This window comes from Rhinoderma darwinii, chromosome 1, assembly GCF_050947455.1.
Source record: "Rhinoderma darwinii isolate aRhiDar2 chromosome 1, aRhiDar2.hap1, whole genome shotgun sequence".
In the NCBI taxonomy this organism is placed as follows: Eukaryota; Metazoa; Chordata; class Amphibia; order Anura; family Rhinodermatidae; genus Rhinoderma; species Rhinoderma darwinii.
In genome coordinates this window covers 270,531,206-270,555,147 of record NC_134687.1, presented here as the reverse complement: position 1 = coordinate 270,555,147, position 23,942 = coordinate 270,531,206, and the positions used below count along the sequence as shown (strand labels likewise).

Genomic DNA, 23,942 nt, shown 5'->3' with positions numbered 1-23,942 from the left:
CTTCATACACCAAAACAAGTAATTTAATAATTTTACCTTCCAGCGATATCTATTCACTTCATCCACACCAAGAGCTTAGAAAGGGCTCAGCTAAGCCACAAAATTCAAAGTGAACATAATTTCAAAGGAATTTAAGGAGACATTTTAATATAGATAGAGATATAGCTATCTATATTGCTTCCATAGAGTGATCAAGATGTGATTTCAGAAGATGCCAACCAGGTAACATGTACTGCAATATAGAAAACAGTAAGCCATTCTAGTGCAAAGGTTTGGCTGCAAGAAAGGGCCCATAGCACTTTTTGGCTACAGCAATGTGTGGTGAAAAAAAAAAAAAAAAAAAAAAAAAGAAGATTTGGTTTGATCAGATTGTCTCAGCTATAAAATTAGAATGGTCTAGTTTACCAAGTCCCGTATAACCATATGCAATTTTACCAGACCGTATAATAAATAAAAAATAAAAAAAACAAACCTCCTAAAACATATTAGGAAACATATCAGCACTGCTAGTCTGGTTAAATGTATCATGATACATTTTCAATCCTCAAAAATAAGGCAATAGCTTTCGGGAAAAGCTTTATCTATGGGACAAAACATCTTGAGACAATGCATAGTACAGAACCATAACCTAGAACGCTCTCCTGTCCTCCAGCGACCAGAGAATTATTAGTGGTTATTGGATCATCCATTTCCACTCCGGTACTCTGCACGTTATTTACTTCGGGGTGCCTCCCCACATACTGGCTGGGCTGCAAGTTCAGTTATGTGCCATACAGATTCCAGCTGCAAAAAGACCTGTCCCACTCCTCTGTGCAGTATCAGTCTTCAGTTCCATCCCAGTCTGAGGTGTAACGACAACCATCCTTATGGACAGAAGTTAGGGGCACTTTCAGTTTTTGCAAGAATCATCTGCTTTCAGTGAAATTTAGATACAACTCCATTTCTTGAGCATTATCGTTCAACAGGTCATGCAACGAGGACGCATATCTGGAGAGGATGGGTTGGGGTCAACCTAAAAAAAAAAAAAAAAGTTGTTTATTAACGTGTGTGTGTGTGTATATATATATATATATATATATATATATATATATATAGGCCCTTAATCAGTTCCTTAATCTTCTAGATACATAATGAGTCTTGTGATTAATCAAGTGATAGACATCGCCAGGAACTCACTTAGGCCAGGAGTTAAAGGTTCAAAAGGTTTTCGTTTTTTTTCCTTTTTTTCCCTCCCAGGCATCAATGTGTGATCTGCGGGGGGGGTGGGGGTCCGACCTTTTGGGTTGCGTGGCCATTACACTAGATGCAACACATCAGATGCAGAGGCATGTAACACTCAAACAGACTGATCGTAAAAAGAGGGGAGAAGAGAGCCCTGGACACATGATGAAGCCGCATGATATCACATACTTCTGGTTTTAAATAAATCTGAGACTGTGGATTTTGGCAGCTACTAAGTAAAATTGAGTACATCAGCAGGGGGTAGTAGGCCAAAAAAAAAAATAGCCTGTTATTTAGTCTATGGTGGCAGAGACACAAACAAATCTGACAAGGCCAATGCTTACCTCCGAGTAGAGAGGGGGAGGTCTGTTCCTGAACTCCTGAACGTAGGCATAATACGGCCCTTCTAGGATACAGCCCATACTAGCATGGCGTGGTGGAGCAAGGCGATTTTGAACCTCGTCTTCCGACACAATTGAGGAGTATTCAGGAGGAGCTATAATAAAAAGACAAATAATAAAACAGTTTCTGGAAAGAGTCCTTCATGGGAGGAGGGCAAGGAAAGGGAACAAAACAACCCCACAAAATGGCTTAGATAGATACTTACGTTCTGGTTGCTCTGGGACAGTCATGTACCGCCAGTCCAGATTAACACTGTACTGACTACCGACACTGGAAGTTCGGCTTCCAAAAGGATGGAGTGGAATAGTTCCAATCACCAATGGCAGCTCCAAGAGCAATTTTGAGGAACCAGGGATTTCTACGCAAACCTTAGCAAACAAAAGCAAACAAAAAAAAATAATTATTAAGTCTTCATAAAACGTTATTTACCTCAGTAAACCTAATAAAATACTATACTCATTTAATGTTATTATGAAGACATTTTACCTTTAAAGCATATTCCACTCGAATAATTCGGCACTGTACGATGGAGGGTCCAAGTGGAGGGATTTTCAGAGCTCTCCCATGCCAAGTCTCTCGCTTTCCTGCAGGTACAGCATCCCCAGCCAAGGTGGCTACTACAGACTTCTTCTGTTTCAATGTACCACGTGCAATAAAGGTCTGAGACTGTATTATGGCGGCTTTAGGCATCACTGTTCGACTGGTACAATTGTCAATCTCTGCAAAAATTGGGATCACTTCACCTGAAGAGGAAAAAAAATAAAAAATTAGGTTAACTGGTGTGAGAAAGTTATATATAGTCTTAAGGCTGGATTCACACACAGCGTCGACAAGCAAATTTGTGTGTTTTTTTGCATATATATTTCCTCAAAAAAAACTCTGGAGCCAGATGTTTTTAGTCTATAGTAAAACATTAATTTATTTTTTTTTTTAAAACTCTAATGCTATAGGTATGAAGTTTTTTTCCATAGGCTTCTCATATATTACTTCAAAACACACGTACAGAACTAAAACATAAAAAAGTCGCCAAAAACGCCATTGAAAACAAAAAGTGTGTGAAATTTTAGTTAAAAGGGTTTGTCGGATTTAGACAAGGCCTTGTTAGAAGGCTCCCTAAGGAAAAATTATTATAAGATGTCCCGTTGCTGGGATTCCAAGCAATTAGTGGGAGTCTGCAATAGGGTATAACATTATCAATTTCCATGTCGCCACAACAGGCAGTGCTCTAAACCAGACAACCACTTTCATGCCCATATGATTCGATAAGTGATTCATAAGAGGGAAAACTTGAGCGAGGGATATATGGCCGATACCAATGCTTTGTCTAATTCTATCTCCACTAACCTGGAGTATATCCCTTTCGGTCAATCTTGGCAGTGACTGAGACTTGTCCGAGGTTGCAGTACCAGGCATGTGCCATCTTCTCTTTAGTACCAGCCTGAGGAGCCTGAAGAAAAAGTATTTATACCAGTTTAGCTTTGTCACTTTAGCTTTAACTACAGTAACACTGCAAACATAGGGGCCAGTAACATTCGACTGCTGATAAATTGGTTGGTGGAAACATGGCCACCTATTTATAAGCGCAAACTAGGTAAGGGGGTAGATCCATGCAGTGACTGCCCTGACCACAATGAACAAGTGTCCCCCACAGTTATTAGGGCACAAAGGTCATATATGTAGACTGGCTAAAAAGTTACCACTCGAAGGCTTAAAGTGTAGCTAAACATTCGGCAAACTTTTAACATGTCATAGTGGGATGAAGCACTAGTGTGAGCGCTCAGCCGCTTTGTGTCTGTTCGGCTTTTTCCGGAAATAAATGTATCGGTGTACGTACTCAATAGAAAGTCTGATCCCGTACTGCGATACATCGGCTTTACGGAAAAACCCAAACAGAAACAAAGCCGCTGAGCGCTCACACAATCTAGCTATTGGTGGGGTCTCAGTGCTCGGACCCCCACCAATCCAAACGTCTGACATGTCAGAAGTTTGTCGAACGTTTAGCTACACTTTACCAAACAAAACAAAAGAAGCAAACAAGATAGATAACCGTAGCATTTTTAGGAGAAAGAATTCTGCGCTATTGATCGCCATTACATACAAATCACATAAGGCAGTAGAGGTGCCACCATGAAAGCGCCTAGATTGTATGAAACACCAGTGCAATAATCCACCACAACCCGCCTTTTATCTTACCAGCAAGTCCGGTGTGTTGATATCAATTTGTTCAATCACAGTAAATTCCTTTTTGATTTTCTTGACTGTTGACCAGGGACGGTGTAACTTTGCTTTAACCCAGTAGCGAACAGATCCATGCTTCCCTTCAAAGGAGGTCACCAAGTTTCTGTAAGACATGGCCAAGTTGTTATATTAGTAAATGAAGGGCAAGCATAGAAAGATGTGTTGAACTGCCAACAACTGTAATACATGGTTTCAATGATCTATCTAGGCTACTTAAAGGGCAATGTCAGGGAATTGACATTCCCTCAGATTTCCAGCTCTTGTGGATTCTGTATCACCACGGTGGGCGATTGCTATTCATGCAACTCCCTAACGTGACCGTACGCGACGGTAGGATGTCCTCCCAATGCACGTTCAGTCTAGTGTGGCATTTTCCGAGCATCCCGCTGTACAGTTGGAAGAACAAGCGGTCACCCGGTTTGTTTGTTTTTTTACACGAAAGCTTAAAAATTAAATACGCTTTCACGGATCTAGTGCAAGTCGCATATAACAATTGCCACTATGACTGGATAATAAAAGAGATTTGGGCTATATAGACTGTAAACATATACTCACTCAGGCAGTTGAAAGGTGAAGGGAAACTCGTGTCTTCCTGCTGGCAGAATATTAGGAGTGCCATTGTCTGCATGGAAAAAGAAAAATAAATACATATGAACTAGCTCTTGCAGAATTTCCTCCCACAAGCATACACAGCCAAAACACTTCACTTCCTGTTTAAAGGGACAGAAGATGGTACCTTTAAATTTGTGGTTAGTCACGCGGCGCTTGATCTAGTACACTAAGTAACAGGAAACCACAACATTCAACTCAGCAATAAAAATAAATTAAAAAAGGCAAACATCTGTCTTCAGGACTCCCATAGAAGTGGCCGTACAGAGGTGCTGGATCTCCCAGGATAGCAGACACTTCATATTTCTGGTGGTCCCTGAGCTGAAGATGTGACAAAGTAAGGATCATAGGGGAAAGGAGATCTAATCCCATTGAAGAGCAGAACAGTCAGCCTACCCATGAACGGCTGACAACAGATGACATTACTTCAGATGTGGAGTCCTGTCACACAGCAGAAGTCAGTTACGCCTAGATGTAGGGAGCTGCGGCAAGGGCAAGCTGCCAGAGCCACAGCGTCAACGGGGGCAGTAGCAAAGCGTAGAGCGGTTTTTCCAGAGAGAGAGAGAGAGAGACGGCGCCCGCAGAGCGGACACTTGCGATAAGGATGGCACCGGTACATGTAGTCCCCCTCACCTGTCTGCATTAACGTCTCCCTCAGGTTCATGTATTCCACCTCGTCGCTGTAGTTCTGGGTGTAAGCCGTGCTGGAGCCGGCGCTGCGGGACTCGGTCCAGTGCACTTTAGCGTAGCCTTCCGCATGAAGCTTCACCGACTCCACCTTAGCATCACTGAGAAGTTCCAGCAGCACCTTCCCGGACACCGTGTCCCCGCTGCTGAACACGGGAGGTCCGTCTTCTTCGGAGCAGTCAAGGACCACAAGAAACTTCTTCACTTTATCAAAGATCATCCTGACTGATCCTCTATCCCTCGTAGTATCACCTGAGATATCTTTACGCCACTCTCCAGCCAAGCAGCAAGAACTTCTCTTTATACAGAGAGGAGGCGTGTCCGCAAAGGAACAACAAAACGAGTCCGGCCAATGGAAGCTCAGAAAGGGCGTGGTTCACGCTCAGACTAGGCGTGGCTAAATGGTGCACGCCCGATTTCAGGAGAGAGCTCAAAGGTCCTTGTACAAAAACAAGCACAGTGCGCATGCGCGTTTTTCTGGCAGTGGCCAGGTGACTTTCACACACACACCCTGCTTGATAAAAGGAATGACATCGCTTCTTGGTCTGCACTCCAAGATTCCTACAGTCCAGCATGAGCCTTCCAGCTTGTAGACCATGTTATTAATGCACTTTTCATTAAACAAGTTTTCCTAGACCATTTTTCTAATTTCTATTTCACCGCACATATAAAAAATTATGTAATTTGTAATATACTTCGTTTTGATTTCATCTTCTAACACCCGATTCCAACGCCGGTCACGTGATGCGTCTCCAGTAGTAAAATCCTTACTTCCAGGGCTAGCCCATCCATGATCTAGGTTCCGTTTTCCAGCTGGCTCAATGTACAGGTACGTCATTCCTGAGGTCACTGTACTCTGAGGGAAGTGGTGGACCGGATACTCCCTTTCTTCTGATAGTTTCCGGTCCGCTGCTAGGGGAGAGAAAAGGACACGCAGGAGTGGGCATGCCTGGTAAAACACTGCTAGTCTCTGAGCATGCGTAGTTTCTACACTAGCAGTGTTTACCACGCATGCCCACTCCTGCGTGTCATTTTCTCCCCCCTATCCGCGGACCGGAAACTATCAGAAAAAATGATGTGATGTCAGGAGCCAGTAGAAAGCTGCCGTCTGACAAGGACTCCGGCGCTGGGGTTAGGAGATTCCACAGAGTCCCAGAGCACAGCCTATACAAGCGCTCTGCCCGGGACTCTGGCTCTGGGGAAGACTCTGACAACACAGTCCATATATGGACAGTTATGTCAGGGGATTCCACAGAGTCCCGGAGCAGAGCCTATACTAGCGCTCTGCTCTGGGACCTCGGCTCTAGGGTCAAATGGAGTTTTGTTTTTTTTACCATTATGTGAGAGAGTGTTGTTTGGTACAGTCCTGATATGTTACACGTTTATTGTCAGCTCTCGCTGATCTAATGAGAACAGTATAATTGCAACGGAGATTAGAAAATGTTTAAGACATTAGGCGTGAGGAGTCTCTGCTGCTGGCCCATTGCATGCTGGGACACAAGCGGTGCATGGCAGGAACATTATGACAGAAAGAGCAAGACAACGAACACACAGAGGTAAACAAACCTCTCAATGTAAACAAAAGAGAATAATGGTAAATTAAAAAATAATGTAGATCACGATATTCAGAGGCATTAATAGATAAATTGAGAAGCGTTGCAGAGAATAAAAAAAAAAGAAGTATTGGAAAACCCCTTTAAGCGGAGCTAAACTGAGGACAAGTAATCTGCCTGTAGTGCTTCAAACATATAAACAACATACATTATTACATATACACCAAAGAACAGAATATTACAAATGTACTTCATTCTGGTAAAATGATCTACCATATCTTTACCACATGCATTGCTTTGTTTCGCCGGGAGAGCTACAGACCACTGTGAGCAGTAAATGGTTAATCCAGTAGGAAGCCCTTATTCCTTAATAGTTTGTGGAATCTGCAAAATCCTGGAATTCCCACTGGACGGTTTTCCAAGAACCCAGATAGAAACTAAACAGAGGGCAGCCCCCGTCCACATGTGGATAAAATGTCCTGTACTACGGCTGCCGGGTGACTGTATACAGTATCTTCTGCCAGATTATATACCCTGGACTGTGCAGGGGTAACAGCCGTATAATGCTGCAGCAAGCCGCTCACGATTCAGATATGACTTTCATGTCACTTGGGTAATATAAACTTTTTCTTAAGTCGCACTACTAATAGGAGTCCATGTAAATGTGTTGAAGTCAACTGCATGTGTCCACATTGGATTACAAGTTTACGCATCGCTATGGCTGTGATCAGACACCAACTAACCAACTCTGAATTGACAGCAGTTGTGCCCCCATAGGATTATAAATACATAGCCATGATCTCAGTGACTTGGTACTACTTTTCCATCCCGCCACTGCAGAGTGGAACAGGCTTGTAGCGTTTGCCATCTGCTCCGTTCACTAGACTGTGCTGACATCTAAGGTTACGTACACACGGTTGTCAGAGGCTCCGTTCGCACTTTAACCCCTCAAGGACACAGCCTGTTTTTGCCTTATGGACCAGGCCAATTTTTTTCAAATCTGACATGTCGCTTTATCTGGTAATAACTTTGGAATGCTTTTATTTTTTTCAAGCGAGTCGGAGATGGTTTTCTCGTGACACATTGTACTTTATGTTAGTGGTAAAATTCAGTTTTTATTTGTGAACAAAAAAATGTAGCGAAAATATGCAAAAATTTGCAGTTTTCTAAATTTGAATGTATGTGCTTGTAAGAGAGATAGTCATACCACACCAAATAGATGCTAGTTTAGATATCCCATATGTCTACTTTACGTTTGCATTGTTTTTTGAACGTCCTTTTATTTTTCTAGGACGTTACAAGGCTTAGAACTTTAGCAGCAATTTCTCACATTTTCAAGAAAATTTCCAAAACCTTTTTTTTAGGGACCACTTCAGTTCTGAAGTGACTTTGAGGGCATTATATATCAGAAACCACCCATAACTTGCCCCATTTTAAAAACTGCACCCTTCAGAGTATTCAAAATAGCATTTAGAAAGTTTCTTAACCCTTTAGGCATTTCACAGGAATTAAAGCAAAGTGGAGGTGAAATTTGCAAATTATTTTTTTGCAGAAATGCCAATTTTTTTTCACACACAGTGACCAAAATCGTCTGAAAATATGGAGAGGTTTTCAGTCGAAAACAGCTCCTGATTTTCAGAAGTTTTTGTAGCAACTCGCGTTTTTCGCAGTGTAATTTACGGCCGTTATTGGAGATGTTTTTCAATGGAGTCAATGAAAAACGGCTCCAAAAACGTCTCAAGAAGTGACCTGCATTTCTTTTTCGCGGGAGTCTTTTTACACGTCATATTTTGACAGCGACACGTAAAATTACACCTCGTGGGAACAGAACACCATAAAACCCATTGAAAGCAATGGGCAGATGTTTCTAGGCGTAATGGAGCAGTTTTTTCAGGCGTAATTCGAGGCGTAAAACGCTCGAATTACATCTGAAAACACTGCGTGTGAACATACCCTAGCACAGAAGGTTTTACCAGAGAAATGCAACATTTATGGCCCAAATCCTGCAGTTTTTAGAAATATCCCACATGTGGCCCTAGTGCTAATGGGCAAACACAGGCCTCAGAAGCAAAAGGAGCACCGAGTGGATTTTGGGGACTCCTTTCTATTAGAATATATTTTAGGCACCATGTCAGGTTTGAAGAGTTCTTGTGGTGCCAAAACATTGGAAACACCCCCAAAGTGACAAAATTTCTCTCGATTTTGGCAATACCCCATATGTGGCCCTAAACTGCTGTTTGGGCACATGGCAGGGCTTAAATTGGAAGGAGCACCATTTGACCTTTAGAGTGTAGATTTTGCTGGATAGGTGTTCGGGCACCATGTCGCAAGTGACCTCATTTTGGAAACTACACCCCTCAAGGCATTTATCATTTGCCTGGACATATGACAGAGCTCAAAATTGAAGAGCAACATGCACATTTGAAACCTATTTTGGTGATTTTCACAGCATTGGCCCACAATTGCAAGGCTCTAAGGTCAAATAGTAAAAAACAAAAACCCCCAAGTAGTGACCCCCAGTTTGGAAACTACACCCCTTAAGGCATTTTTAAGGGTGCAGTGAGCATTTTGACCCCGCAGGTTTTTTTTTTTATTTATTAGAAACGAACGCGCAGCGGATGGTGCAAAGTGAAAATTGCAATTTTCCAATGATCTGCCATTTTAGTGCACAATATGTTGTGCCCAGTTTGTGCCACTGCAAACAAATACCTCAAACTATTAAGCTGGTTCTCCCGGGTACGGAGATAACATATATGTAGACGAAAAACTGCTGTTTGGGCACACTGTAAGGCCTTAGTTACACGAGCGTGTTAAACGTCCATGTGACGGCCATTGACACAACGGCCGTCCCACGGACCTTTGTAATTCAATATGGCTGTTCACACAGCCGTTTTTTCAATGGACCGTGTGAAGGGTCCGTGAGAATATAGGACATGTCCTATATTTTCAAGCTACACTCCATACTCTAATCTATGGGGGATGCGAGACATCTCGTCTCGCAGCGCAGAACACGGATGCACCTTGGACGTGAAAAACAACAGTTTTTCACGTCAGAGATACGCAACGCTCATGTGAATCCGGCCTAAGTCTCAGAACGAAGGGAGCTCCATTTGGCTTTTGGAGCGCAGATTTAGCTTGGCAGTTTTTCTGTTTGGGTTTTTGCTGGTATTTCAGTTTATGTGGGGGCGTATGTAAGCTGGGTAGAGTACATCAGGGGCATAATAAGGTAGTATAAGAATGCGGTAAATAAATAATATTTTATAGATGTGTGACCACTGATAAATGGTGCCCGATCTTATCCCCATTTTGGAACACACTCTGCACCTTTTGTGTTGCCATATTCTGAGAGCCAGAACTTTTAAATTTTTTTTACCACTGGAGCTGTGTGAGGGCTTATTTTTTGCGGGACAATCTGCGCTTTTCATTGGTACCATTTTGGGCTATATGCGACTTTTTGATCACTTTTTATTCTTTTTTTTTTTTTGCAAACAAGGCGACCAAAAACCAGCAATTCGGACATTGTTTTTTATTTTTTATTTTCAGTGTTCATGGTGGGCTATAAGTGACCTTTATTCTGCGGGTCAATACGATTACAGCGACACCAAAATTAATATAGTTTTTTTTTATGTTTTAGGGTATGTTCACACAACCTATTTTCGGCCGTTTTTCAGGCCGTAAACGGCAAAAAAAATGCCCTAAAAAACCGGAAGCAGAACGCCTTTAAACATCTGCCCATTGATTTCAATGGGAAAAACGGTGTTCTGTTTCGATGGGCTGTTTTTTTATGCGGCCGTTTTGAGAAACGGCCGCGTAAAAAAACGCCCACGAAAAAGAAGTGCTGGTCAGTTCTTGGGACGTTTTTGGAGCTGTTTTTCATAGACTCTATTGAAAACAGCTCCAAAAACAGCCGTAAAAAACGCAGCGAAAATCGCGAGTGGGTTAAAAAAAGTCTGAAAATCAGAAGCTGTTTTCCCTTGAAACCAGCTCCGTATTTTCAGACGTTTTTGACTCAGCGTGTGAACATAGCCTTACAGTGTTTGCACAATACAATCACAATTACATCAATTTTATTTTTCCGTAAAAAAAAGCTGTGTAATGGCTTGTTTTTTTGCAGGACGGGTTGTAGTTTTTATTGGTACCATTTTGGGGTACATGCGACTTTTTGATGACTTATTACTCTAGGTTTTGGGAGGGGTGGTGACCAAATAACAGCGATTCTGGCATTGTTTATTTTTAAAAAAATGTATGGTGTTCACTGTGTGGGAAAAATAAAGTGTTCGTTTGTAGTTTGGGTCATTACAAAAGAGGCGATACCAAATATGTGTACTTTTTAAAAAATTTTCTTTTTTATTTCCTATAATAAAAAGGACTTCTTATGGGGAAAAAAGGCTAGGTTATTTATTTTTTAACTTTTATACAACATTTTTATTAACACTTTTTTTTGTCCTACTAGGGGACCTGAAGGTCCAACTGTTTGATTGCTGTTCTAATCCATTGCACTACCTATGTAGTGCAATGCTTTAGAACGGTCAGTCGTTCACTGACAGCAAGCCTATTAGGCTCTGCCTCTGGGCAGGGCCTAATCGGCTTCCGTACTTGGCAGACCAGGAGGCCACTGTTAGGCCATAGCAACCATCGGCACCCCTGCGATTGCGTCGCGGCTAGTAACAATTAAGATATGGCAGTTGCTTTTGACCGCTGCATCTAAGGGTTTAAATCGGAGGCTAACTACAGTCCTGGCTGTTACAGCAGGGTGTCAGTTGTAACATTCAGCTGACACCTGTGGCGGATGGTGCAGGCTCAGCTTCTGAGCCTGCACCATCTTCTTGGTGCTGACAGCAAGCCTTTTAGGCCCCCCTCCAGGCAGTCCAGGAAGCCATTGCTTCTGAGCCCGCTCCATCACTGCCACGTACAGTTACGTGCTGTTGCGGTAATTACCTAATTGCAGCGATGTAACTCTACGTGGCATGTTGTTAAGTGGCTAAAAAAAAAGAGCTACAAAGAGTGTTTCTCTCTCTGGAGAAGACAACATATCGTTGCATTCCTCAGACAGCCTATAGCTTTCAATGAGAATTACAACTGATCCCTGGATGTCCCAGCACCTCTGATCAGCCCATTGTCGAGGGACCGGTTTAACAAAAAAGGATTGTTGAAAGTGGACATCCCTTTTAACATACACTATAAGGACAAAAGTGACACACCTCTTAACCCCTTAGTAACCACCAATATGCTTTTTCACGGCGGTCACTAAGGGGCCTTAGGCTAGGCCGCCTCCTTTTCACGGCAGCCTAGTCTAAGACCTGCAAGGGTGTCCCGTGCAGGTTGGAGCGGGTGCTCGGCTGCCTGATGACAGCTGGGCTCCTGCTCCAACCGTAGCGATCGGAATTTACTTAAATGCTGCGGTCAATAGCGACCCATCGGATGTTCACCCATCTGCGGCCTGCAAATGCGATTGCGAGCCACCGATGTATTGCCATGGCAGCTGGGGGCCTGACAAAGGCTAATAGAGTGCCTGTCAGTTTACACTGACAGGCAATAATGCTTTGGTAAGTATGCCAAAGCATTATATCTGCGATCTAAAGATCACATAGTGAAGTCCCCTAGTGGGACGGAAAAAATAAAGTAATCAATGTTAAATAAAAATTATTAATAAAAGTTACACTTAAAATAAATAAAACCATTTTTTCCATTAAAAAGTGGTTTTATTTAGTAAAAGTGTAAAAAAATAAACAAAAGTACACATATATGGTATCGCCGCGACAGTAATGACCCAAACAATAAAGTTAACATGTAGTTTAAACCGCAAGTTGAACGACGTGTTAAAAAAAAAAAAAAAGATGGCAGAATTGCTATTTTTTTCTATTGCCCCCCAAAAAAGTAACAAGTTAATCAACAAGTCCCGTGTACCTCAAAAAAGTACCAATGAAAACTACATCCTGTCCCGCAAAAAATAAGCCCTCATATCACTATATTAAAACAGAAAAATAAAAAAGTTATGGCTCTTGGAATGAGACGATGCAAACACAAATAATTTTAGTTCAAAAGTGTTTTTATTGTGCAAAAGTAGTAAAACATAAAAAACAAAACCCTATACATATGTGATATTGTCGTAATCGTACCGACCCATAGAATAAAGGGAGCGTGTTATTTACACTGCACGTTGAACAGCGTAAACTTAAAACGCATAAAACAAAGGCAGAATTGTTGTTTTTTTTCTATTCCCTCCATAAAATGTTAATAAAAAAATTATATGTACCCCAAAATGGTGCCATTAAAAAATACAACTAATCCCGCAAAGATATACGGAAAAATACAAAAGTTACAGCTCTGTGACGATGGAAAAATGAAACAAAATTGCTTGGTCATTAAGGCTTAAAATCGGCTGGTCACTAAGGGGTTAGTCCTTGATTTCAGGTGTTTCATTCAGTCCCATAGCCCCCAGTGTATAAAATCCAGCACCTAGTCATGCGATATTCCACAATTAACTGTGAGTTCTATTATTACAAAAAGTGGAAGCACTTAGGAACCACAGCAACCCCACAGACAACGTAAAGTTACAAAGCAGAGTTGCCAAGTGCTGAGGAGCATTGTGCATAAAAGTCGCCAACGCTCTGCTGCCTCAATAATTGCAGAATTCCAAACCTCCTCTGGAATTAACATCCACACAAAAAAAAATCTGCGCCGGGAAGTTCATGGCATGGGTTTCTATGGCCGAGCAGCTGCATGCAAGCATTACATCCCCAAGCACAATGCCAAGTGTTGGATGAATGGTGTGAAGCACACCGGCACTGGACTCCGGAGAAGAGGAAAGGTGTTCTGTGGAGGTACGAATCACGCTTCTCTATCTGGTAGTCCGAAGGAAGAGTCTGGGTTTGGCGAATGCCAGAAGAATGTTACCTGCATGACTGTATCATTTGGTGGAGGAGGGATAATGTTATAGGGTTCATTTTTCTGGGGTTGACCTAACCCTATCAAACACTTTTGGGCTGAACTAGAATGGAGATTGCGAGCCAGGCACTCTCGTCCATCAGTGTCTGACCTCACAAATGATCTTCTGGATGTATAGGCGAAAATTCCTACAGACAATCTTGTAGAAAGCCATCCCAGAAAAGTGGAAGCTGTTTTAACTGCAAGGTGGGGGGGGGGGGGGGGACCAACTCAATATTAATGCCCATTTATTTAGAATGGGATGACAAATAAGCTCTTGTAGATGTAACGTAAGGGCGTCCCAATACTTTCCATACCACGTATCTTCACACTGCTAATCTGAATCATGAATATCCAGAAGGCAAGCATAGTGCTTGTATATCTCTCCAAAGATCAGCACATACTGTTAATTGTATTTACAAATGATAAGAATCTTTGTGTAATGGCAGGAAGGAGGTGAAGGGAAAGTGAGCCCTAATCTACCCACCGCCCTGTCCCTGCCTACTTGCAACGACCCGCCCTAGGCGACTGGGTACAACTGGGCGGCGGTCCCTACGCTGTCTAAGTGCACGGGAGAACAAACAGGGAACACGCAAGGGAAGGGGCAGTAGCCCACGGAACGCAGCGAGGAAACGGAGCGGTGAATGAGTTGTCAGGACCAGGATGAAGTGGAGTATACCCAAGTGAGCACGAAGGAGGAAGCAAGCCGGAGGCAAAGCAAAGCGGGTTAAGCAGAACAGCAGCAAGGCAGAAGCACGGCAGAAGCAGGCTGGAGCAAGCAGCAGTGGGGCCAGGAATCCAAAAGAATTACAAGCACTGAGGAGGAGAACACAGCAGGTAATTAAGGACAGGGGGCAGAGCTAACTCCGACTGACCAGGCCGCGATAGGCTCTCCCACTCCTGAGCCTGCCACCCTGGTTGTGGGAGATGGTGTCAGTCGAACAGGTCTGGCCTCAGGTGTGGATTGATTAATCCCAGGAGTATACCTAGACGTAGTACCTGGCAGATCCCTAACACTTTGCTCTGATAACAGTTACGGGTAGTACCCGGTGTATAAGTTCTTGCTCCTATTTTTTTAGCTCATTACTTGGTGTTTTAGGTTCGCAGGTGTCTAGGCTCGTGGTTGGTTCATTATTGTGTCTACTAGTGATCGATTTCTCTAAATTATAAATATATACTGTTCTCTACCCAACCACAAAGAAGAAACTACCGTATATTTTACAAATAAGTATATGCCAGAAGAATTACCAAACATTTTTAACTAAAAAAACAAACCTGTCAGCAGTTTTGACTCCCCTAAAATGCTACAAATAGGGGCTAGATGAGAGACATTTCTGAACATACCGATGTTTGGCAGCAACAGTAAAGCATACTTTAGAAAACAAAGTTTTAATAACTCCTGTGTTATATGCAAATTACTTTTAAAACTGGCCGCTGAGTGTTTCTTTAGCACGGAATGGTCTTGAAATCTCGGCGACAACCCCTTCCATCTAGGATTAATTGACGTCTGATGCCTCCTGTGTCATCCACTGCTGCAAAGATATCAAGTAAGTCTAGATGGGAGGGGTAGCCTCCGAGATCACAGGAAAATTCCCTGCTGAAGAAACGCCCAGCGGACACAAGAAATTGCTTACAGCCACACCTTTATCATTGCTGGCACATATGGATTTGTTCAGAAATATCTCTAGCCTCAATATAGCGGTTTAGGTGGGGGTGGGGGGGGTGTTAAAACAGCTGACAAATTCCCTTTTTCCCCATATCCTTTACCTAAACTTTGGATCTGACATTATTAGGGGTGTATTAAACGTAAGCGTTCTCCCCAGCAGGACCGGTTCTCTCTCATATTAAATACTAGTACTTAAAGAGGCTCTGTCACCAGATTTTGCAACCCCTATCTGCTATTGCAGCAGATCGGCGCTGCAATGAAGATTACAGTAACGTTTTTATTTTTAAAAAATAATTTTTGGCCAAGTTATGACCATTTTTGTATTTATGCAAATGAGACTTGCAAAAGTCCAAGTGGGCGTGTTTAAAGTAAAAGTCCAACTGGGCGTGTATTATGTGCGTACATCGGGGCGTTTTTACTACTTTTACTAGCTGGGCGTTCTGACGAGAAGTATCATCCACTTCTCTTCAGACCGCCCAGCTTCTGGCAGTGCAGACACACAGCGTGTTCGACAGATCACTCTGTGAAGGCACTCACTTCCTGCCCCAGGTCCTGCATCGTTTCGGCCACATCGGCACCAAAGGCTACAGTTGATTCTGCAGCAGCATCAGCGTTTGCAGGTAAGTAGCTACATCGACTTACCTGCAAACGCCGATGCTGCTGCAGAATCAACTGGTGCCGATGTGTCCTCGCTCGTCCGACAAGATGCAGGACCTGGGGCAGGAAGTGAGTGACGTCACAGCGTGATCTCGAGAACACGCTGTGTGTCTGCACTGCCAGAAGCTGGGCGTTCTGAAGAGAAGTGGATGATACCGGTACTGCCATAACACCCAAACTATGACTATGTTGCCATTGCTAAAAGCTAATATTTTGTCTTATTTAAATTCGCCATAAACCCACCTGACATAAATGACTCCAAGTTGTAAGTAATATTTCCTTGAAAGGCTATATATAGACAGAAACAATGACATATTACATTATAGTTTAAGCTGTGCCAAATGACTGACTCATAATAAAAGGTAATAATTGTTGTGTAATTACACTAGCCAATTTGATGTGGAAATTCAGAACGGTTAACCTTACATCAGATGACCGAAGTATAGAATGGACATGGCACATATATAATACATCGCAAAATCCTGTACTATAAAAACAGCCACGTACCTACCATAGAAAACCAGTGGTTACATAGATACATCTCATAAAATGCAGTGATCCCCTGCCTAGAACACAGTTGATGTTATGTAACTATGCAATACTTTTTCAGTAAAGTAGCTTTACAGACTAGGAGAAGAATTTAACATCTATTTGTGCAAGTTTTGTAGCGTACAAATGTTGCAAATTTTGGTGCCTGCTAACAACTTGACCACAGATTTATTATTACTAAAGACCAAAAAAAAAAAAAATGGCTAAAATTTTAGTGGAAATCTTTTAGTTTCGGTCTTTAGGACAATCCAAGATGTGCCAAGTTCTGCGCCTTTTAAAAAATTTGGCACATTTTACTCCAATGAACTTCAGTTTGAGACTGGAGTATGAAATACCAGTCTTAATAAATCTCCCCTGTAGGTGGTGTTTTGGTTGCAGTCGTGGACCGCTGGCATCACTTACCTGCCAGCGACCGATGAACTCCAGCCGGCGTCTCCGTTCTCGTGGACGCCAGCACACATGGCCGCACTGCTCCACTCCATCTCTTAGGCTGCGCGCGTGCTCTCTCCTTCAAGGCCTCAAAGGGCCAGCGCACCTGTAAAAAGCTCCCTATCCAATCCCAATGCACCCTGGATTATAATAAGGACTCTGCACACTTCTACCTTGTTTGAGCGTTGTTGTGTCTTCCCATGTTAGTTTGCAAATGGTCCCTTAGTCGTATCCCGTTTCCTATATCCCGTAAATGTGTTTGTTCCAGTGCGGAGTCTAGTGTCGAAGTCGTGATCACCATCTGTGCCAAGTGTCTGCCAAATGTTCTATCCAGGTACTCTTGTCTTATAGACCATCATTTGACTGTTGTTTGGCCAGCTGCTACTCCGCTACGGCAGAGCGGCCTAGTGAGTCCACATAACCCATAGCCGTGACAGTACGCTCAGGCAATTGATCCCGCTGGTCAACGCAAAAGTCCAGATGATTCAAGCGGACAGGCATGACCTCCAGGCACACCCGGATCAGCTCCTACTGGCTGTAAACTCCAGAATTACCCGTTTGGATCTTCCTTCTCTACCTCCTCTGCTCCTCCACCTGCTATCCCTCCTGTCTGTCCTGGTTCTGCAATTTCGTTGCCTCTACCTCCTCGCTACGATGGGGATCCTAAGACCTGTAGAGGCTTCATCAACCAGTGTACGATCCACCTTAACTTACATGCTCATCTCTTCCCCCTCTGATGAGGCCAAGGTCGCTTTTATTATTTCTCTCCTCTCTGGCAAAGGCTTGGCATGGGCGAACCCCATTTTGGGATGGGAGGGTCCTCAATTCTCCGATTTGCCACCGTTTCTAGAGACTTTCCGTACAGTGTTCGAGGAACCAAGCCTAACATCCTCTGCAGCTGCCGCACTGCTGACTCTCAATCAAGGGCAAAATAAACTGTAGGGCTGGCAGCGGAGCAGGCTTGGAATAATAAAGCCTTAGAGGCAACTTTCTGGCAGGGCCTTGCCTCTCATATAAAAGGATGAATTGGCTGCTTGAGAGCTTCTTGCTACCTTGGATGCCTTAATACTTCTGGCAACCCGGTTCGATATGAGGATCCAAGAGCGCACTCTGGAAGTTTGTCGGGAGAAGAGGTCAAGTCAACTGGCACCCAAATTTCAAAGGCCTCTACTGCCCTGTCGCGCTGCACCTCCGGAGAAGCCTGTGCAGGTTTACAAACTCTGACTGCCTAACCAGGAATGACAGCGCAGACGTTCTACTGGGTTATATCTGTACTGTGGCCACAAGGGACATTTAGTGCGCCAATGCCCTCAGAAGCTGGGAAACTCCAGCACCTAGGCTTGATTGGAGAGACAATCTGTAAAGGATCTGCCAGACACAGCTTCTGTGTCGACGCCCGTGGTTAATCAGTCTGCATCTGTTCCTAGGTCTGATAGAGTGACTCGAGCTGCTACCACTCAGGCTGGTAAGCGGAGGAGTGGGAGAACCTATCACAGCCTGGCCAGACGGTTCTATCTCCCGCCCTCGGTCTATGTATACCTTCATTTGCTTCTTGTCTTTGCCTGTGATTCTCTCTTGTTTCCTGGCTATGCTATTCCTGCTAATACTACTGAACTCTGCTTCATATCGACCCTGGCTTTACGGACTACGCTCCTGCTCTGCGTTTGGTACCTCGTACACTCCTGGTTTGACTCGGCTCGTTCACTACTCTTGTTGCTCACGGCGTTGCCATGGGCAACTGCCCCTCTTCCCTTGCTTCTGTGTACCCTTGTCTGTTTGTCTGTCGTGCACATATTGAGCATAGGGATCGTCGCCCAGTTGTACGCCGTCGCCCTGGGATGGGCCGTGCAAGTAGGCAGGGACTGAGTGGCGGGTAGATTAGGGCTCACCTGTCTGTCTCCCTACCCAGACATTACACAATCGTAGGTGAATCTTCCTCGACTACTAAATTCTCTCCCAGACTTCCTATTCCTGTGTCTAACGTCACAGGGGTCATACCTCCTCATCGTTCCTATTACTGTCCTATCGAGTTGCTTCCTGAAGCTTCAGCTCCTCGTGGACGGGTTTATCCTCTCTCCTTGACTCCCAGGCCATGTTGAAGTAGGTCAAGGAGAACCTGGAGAGGGTGTTCATCAGAAAGTCTTCACCAGTCGGAGCCGGATTCTTCTTCCTGAAGAAAAAGGATAGATCACTCCGACCGTGCATCGATTACCCTGGGTTAAACCTAATCATGGTAAAAAACAAGTACCCTTTTCCACTCATCTCAGAGCTCTTAGACAGTATTCGGGGAGCCAAGATTTTCACGAAGCTGGATCTACGTGGGGCCTATAACCTGATCTGTATTCGCAAGGGTGACTAATGGAAAACTGCATTCAACACCCGAGACGAGTATCTCGTAATGCCCTTTGTACAGTGTAACGCTCCAGCGATGTTTCAGAAGTTTGTAAACTACATGTTCCGTAATCTTCTTTATGTCTGTGCGGTAGTTTATCTGGATGACATCTTTATCTTCACACCTGATCTGACAACGCATCGGAAGAATGTCCGCCAAGCCGTCGCGGTTAAGGGGTAACTGCTTATACGCTTAACTTGAGAAGTGCGTATTTGAAAGAATAACCTTGCCCTTCCTGGGCTATATTATCTCTGATCGTGGTCTACAAATGGATCCGGAGAAAGTGAAGTCCGTCTTGGAGTGGCCACTTCCTCAATTTCTCCGAGCCATCGAGTTAATTCTGGGATTCACACATTTTTATTGTCTGTTCATCCCAAATATCTCGTCACTTACTGCTCCCACCTCAGTTTTTACTAAGAAGGGAGTGAACGCTAAGGACTGGACCCCTGATCCAGAGTCGGCATCCTTCAACCTCAAGAGTGCCTTCACTTCTGCTTCCGTTCTTCATCATCCTGATGTGATACGACAGCTTTCATTGAAGGTTGACACCTCTTCCATTGGTGCTGGAGCACTCCTGTTTCAAAAGAGTTCCAAGGGTAAGACAGTATCATGTGGGTTTTTCTCCAAACTCCTCTCCTGCAGAGCGCAACTATTCTATTGGGGGTCGAGAATTACTCGCCATCAAGTTGGCCGTAGAAGAGTGTATACACCTGCTGGAGGGGGCTGCTCATCATCATCCTAAAAATCTTACATATTTACAGTCCGCACAACTACTGGACCCTCGTCAAGGTCACCCTCGTTGGTCACTGTTCTTCGCCAGATTTCTATTCCGGCTTCATTTCTGCCCTGCGGACAAATACATTAAGGCCGATACCATGTCCCAATCATTTGAGACTAACGACTCTCAAGAAAGTCCTCAACATGTTATTTATCCTTCTTGGATTATTGCTGTTAACCCTCTGGAAATCAAGGACATTCCTCCTGGAAAGATTTTTGCCCGTCTTGCTGACAGGAGAAGAATTCTCCACTGCGGACATAATACCAAACTGGCTGGTCACTCTGGACTTTATTTCTCGTAACTACTGCTGACCCATGCTACCTAAAGATGTATTGGACTATGTTTCTTCCTGTACGAACTGTGCCAAAAACAAGGCTACTTATTCTAAACCTGCTGGCCTGCTCCTACCTCTGCCAGTCCCTCATGCTCCCTGGCAAAACATCGCCATGGATTTTATTACTGACCTGCCTCCTTCTACTGGATGTACTAAGCTCTGGGTCATGGTGGACCATTTCTCCCAGGTGGCACATTTCTCCAAGATGCAAATAAAAGATGTGCTGGATAAACAAACTTGCCAGACGAGGAGCCAACTTTGGACAAGAGGGGCAAGCATTTGCTTCCCAGATGCATCAATGAATCTTGGGAACCATGGCCCTGTCACCCTTTCATTAATTGTCCAGCAATTTGATAGGTACTAACCACTGTATATATCGGGAACACCCCCACAAGACCTGCCGTTTTTAAGATGCTCTAACCCAGTCATATAGACATCACATGTTGGTCCTTGTCAAAGTCACTCAGATCCTTACACCTGCCCATTTTTTTCTGCAAAAGAAAATGTTATTCACTTCAACTGTCAGTGGTTTTATTGTTATGGTTGAAAGGTGTATATATTCATTTCACAAACAATGCCTTTCAGTGCCTAATAGGGCAATACTACTTCTAAATTCAATCCTAGTCTAAGAACAAAAAATGGAAGGATGGTTATGTGGAAATCAACCACATATTCCTTTAAAGTAAACAAAGTGCTTCAGTAATACCAAGTTTATATCAGACTACATCTGCCAATATCTCCACACTGTCTAGGAGGCCTACAGAATTAATCTATCATAACTCTAAAGAATGTATTAAACAGTGTGCATGTAAATATAAGCTAAAAGGTGGTTAAAAAAGTGTGACAATTTTAAAGTGAGCATTGAAAAGAGATTTGGATATACATACAGTATGATTTAACACAGCAGAGACAATGCAAAGTAAATATATCACAGCCAAGAGATTGTGGTAATACCTCCCAATCCGTAAAGCAAACAACTAACGCCCTGGTAAAGGATGCAGAGTGACTTCCTTTTATGATGAAAACACAAGCTCTTTGAAGTTTATGTTGGCACATAGAACCTGCTGCCTGGAAACTCCAGTTAAAGCTTCTTTTTTATTATTAATTAAAAATAATCTCAGTCTCAGACTTGCGTAGTCTGCAAGTCTGAGACAGCGGTGGCCATCTTGGATCGAAGACAACATGGACCGAGAACGAGGCAACGGAGAGAGAAGAACCAAAGGGATGGACATTAGAGAAGTCAAAATTATTCTACTATTGATAGTTTATTTTTTTTGTGGGGACTGGAGGGTCGCTTTAAAGAGGCTCTGTCAGCAGATTTTCAAACCCCTATCTCGTATTGCAGCAGATCGGTGCTGCAATGTAGATTCGTTACCACCCAGCTTCTGGCAGTGCACAGACACACAGCGTGTTCTCGAGAGATCACGCTGTGACGTCACTTCCTGCCCCAGGTCCTGCATCGTGTCGGACGAGCGAGGACACATCGGCACCAGGCGACAGAGGCTACATCGACTTACCTGCAAACGCCGATGCTGCTGCAGAATCAACTGTAGCCTCTGTCGCCTGGTGCCGATGTGTCCTCGCTCGTCCGACGCGACGCAGGACCTAGGGCAGGAAGTGACATCACAGCGTGATCTCTCGAGAACACGCTGTGTGTCTGTGCACTGCCAGAAGCTGGGTGGTAACGAAGAGAAGTGGATGATGCGGATTCGTCAGCATCATGCACTTCTATTCACAACGCCCAGCTAGTAAAACAAGTAAAAACGCCCAGATGTACACACATAATACACGCCCACTTGGACTTAACTTTAAACACGCCCAGTTGTACTTAATAAAGGCTCATTTGCATAAATATAAAAATGCTCATAACTTGGCCAAAAATGGTCGTTTTTTTTAAAAAAAACGTTACTGTAATCTAGATTGCAGCGCCGATCTGCTGCAATACGAGATAGGGGTTTGAAAATCTGGTGACAGAGCCTCTTTAAGGACACGGCCAATTTTCGTTTTTCTCCCTGCCTTCCAAAAGCAATTTTTGCATGTATTTTGCTGTAGTTTTTCATGTCACCACAATAATGGTGCACATTATGTAATGTGAAACAAAAAAAAAACCATTTATGTTTTTGTGGGGTGAAGTTACGCGCGGGGGGGCAGTTTAGTCTTTATGGCCTCCATCAGATGGTAAAAACTACATGTTTACTTTATTCTACACAAAGTTTATATTTTTTTTATGTTTTACCACTGTTATAAAAAAAACAAAACTAATTTGAATGAAAAAAATATTGCATCACCATATTCTGAGAGCCATAACTTTTTTATTTTTCTGTCAATTGAGCGATGTGAGGGCTTATTTTTTGGGGTTCATGCGACTTTTTGATCACTTTTTATTAAATTTTTTTGGGGAGCTAAGTTGACCAAAAAACAGCAGGCTTTTTTATGGTGTTGACCAAGCGGGTTAAATAACGCTATATTGTAATAATTCAGACTTTTACGGACACAGCGATATCAGTTACGTTAACCTTTATTTATTTTTTAACATTACCTTTGGTGAAAAAAAAAATTGGAAAAGTAGATTTTTTTTAACTTAAACTTGTATTCTTATTTGAAACATTAAAAAAAAAAATATAATATTTTTTTGTTATATTTTCTTTTTTATTAGTGCCCCTAGGGGACTTCAACCAGCGATCATTTACAGTTGGATTGCTTACATTATATACTGCAACACATTAGTATCGTGTTTCTAACAGACTCCTATCATAGGAGTACAAAGATGGCAGACCTGGGGGCCTTCATTAGGCCCCCAGGCTGCCCTGCGAAGGCATCGTGGGGGTGCCAATGGCACATTGGCACTATGATGCCACGATAACAATTGACCGCGGCATCTAAAGGGTTAAACGGGCGGGATCAAAGTGATCCTTGAGTTCGCCCTTTAAAGTGAGGTGTCGACTGTATTACACAGCCATTACCTGCTAAGTATGAAGCAAGCTCAGCTCGTGAGCCCACTCCATACTTCCCCTTAATGGCTGCCAGTATATGCACGTGGCATGTCGTTAAGTGGTTAAAAGGGGTATTTCCATCGTACCATTTATTGCAGATCCACAGGAAAATGCAATAACCGGCGTATTCTCTATACACTTCAGTAGCAAGATGGCTGCACACTGCCCTTTCCATTGGGGTTATGGGAGTTAGAGAAAAAGCCAAGGGCTGCTTGCTTGGCTCTATCCGTAACTCTCATGGACGTCAAATCACAGGGCTGCGCACAAGCATGGCTACCTCTCCATTGACATGCCAGGAATCAATATATGCCATAAATGCTTAAAATGGGAATACCCCTTTAATTATCATTACAAAAACTAACTCTGTGTTGACACCTTACACCCTCTTTTCTCTTGCAGTTTGTAACATTTAAAAGGATACTAAATAAATGGATTTAACTATTGGGTCTTGTGACACATGTCCATATTAAAGCTCCGTACAACCTCAGATTTGTACAAGGCCTTATA

The 23,942-nt window shown here is 43.3% G+C and overlaps 1 protein-coding gene across 2 annotated transcripts in view; it reads right to left on the bottom strand.

Moving 5' to 3' along the window:
- Positions 1-326: 326 nt before the first annotated feature.
- The window catches only part of ARRDC2 (arrestin domain containing 2), a 90,857-nt gene continuing 67,241 nt past the window's right edge, over positions 327-23,942 (bottom strand). The window contains exons 1-8 of one of the 2 annotated variants that reach the window (XM_075864017.1): positions 5,104-5,455; positions 4,417-4,483; positions 3,817-3,964; positions 2,968-3,070; positions 2,110-2,366; positions 1,829-1,991; positions 1,566-1,717; positions 327-1,012 (exon numbers count right to left, since the gene is read on the bottom strand). In XM_075864017.1, the coding sequence (XP_075720132.1) occupies positions 959-1,012; positions 1,566-1,717; positions 1,829-1,991; positions 2,110-2,366; positions 2,968-3,070; positions 3,817-3,964; positions 4,417-4,483; positions 5,104-5,377 (1,218 nt within the window). In that variant the 5' untranslated portion in view covers positions 5,378-5,455 and the 3' untranslated portion in view covers positions 327-958. Of the gene's footprint in view, positions 1,013-1,565; positions 1,718-1,828; positions 1,992-2,109; positions 2,367-2,967; positions 3,071-3,816; positions 3,965-4,416; positions 4,484-5,103; positions 5,456-23,942 lie in introns of those variants that run through there. The other variant, XM_075864024.1, reaches the window with a different exon arrangement.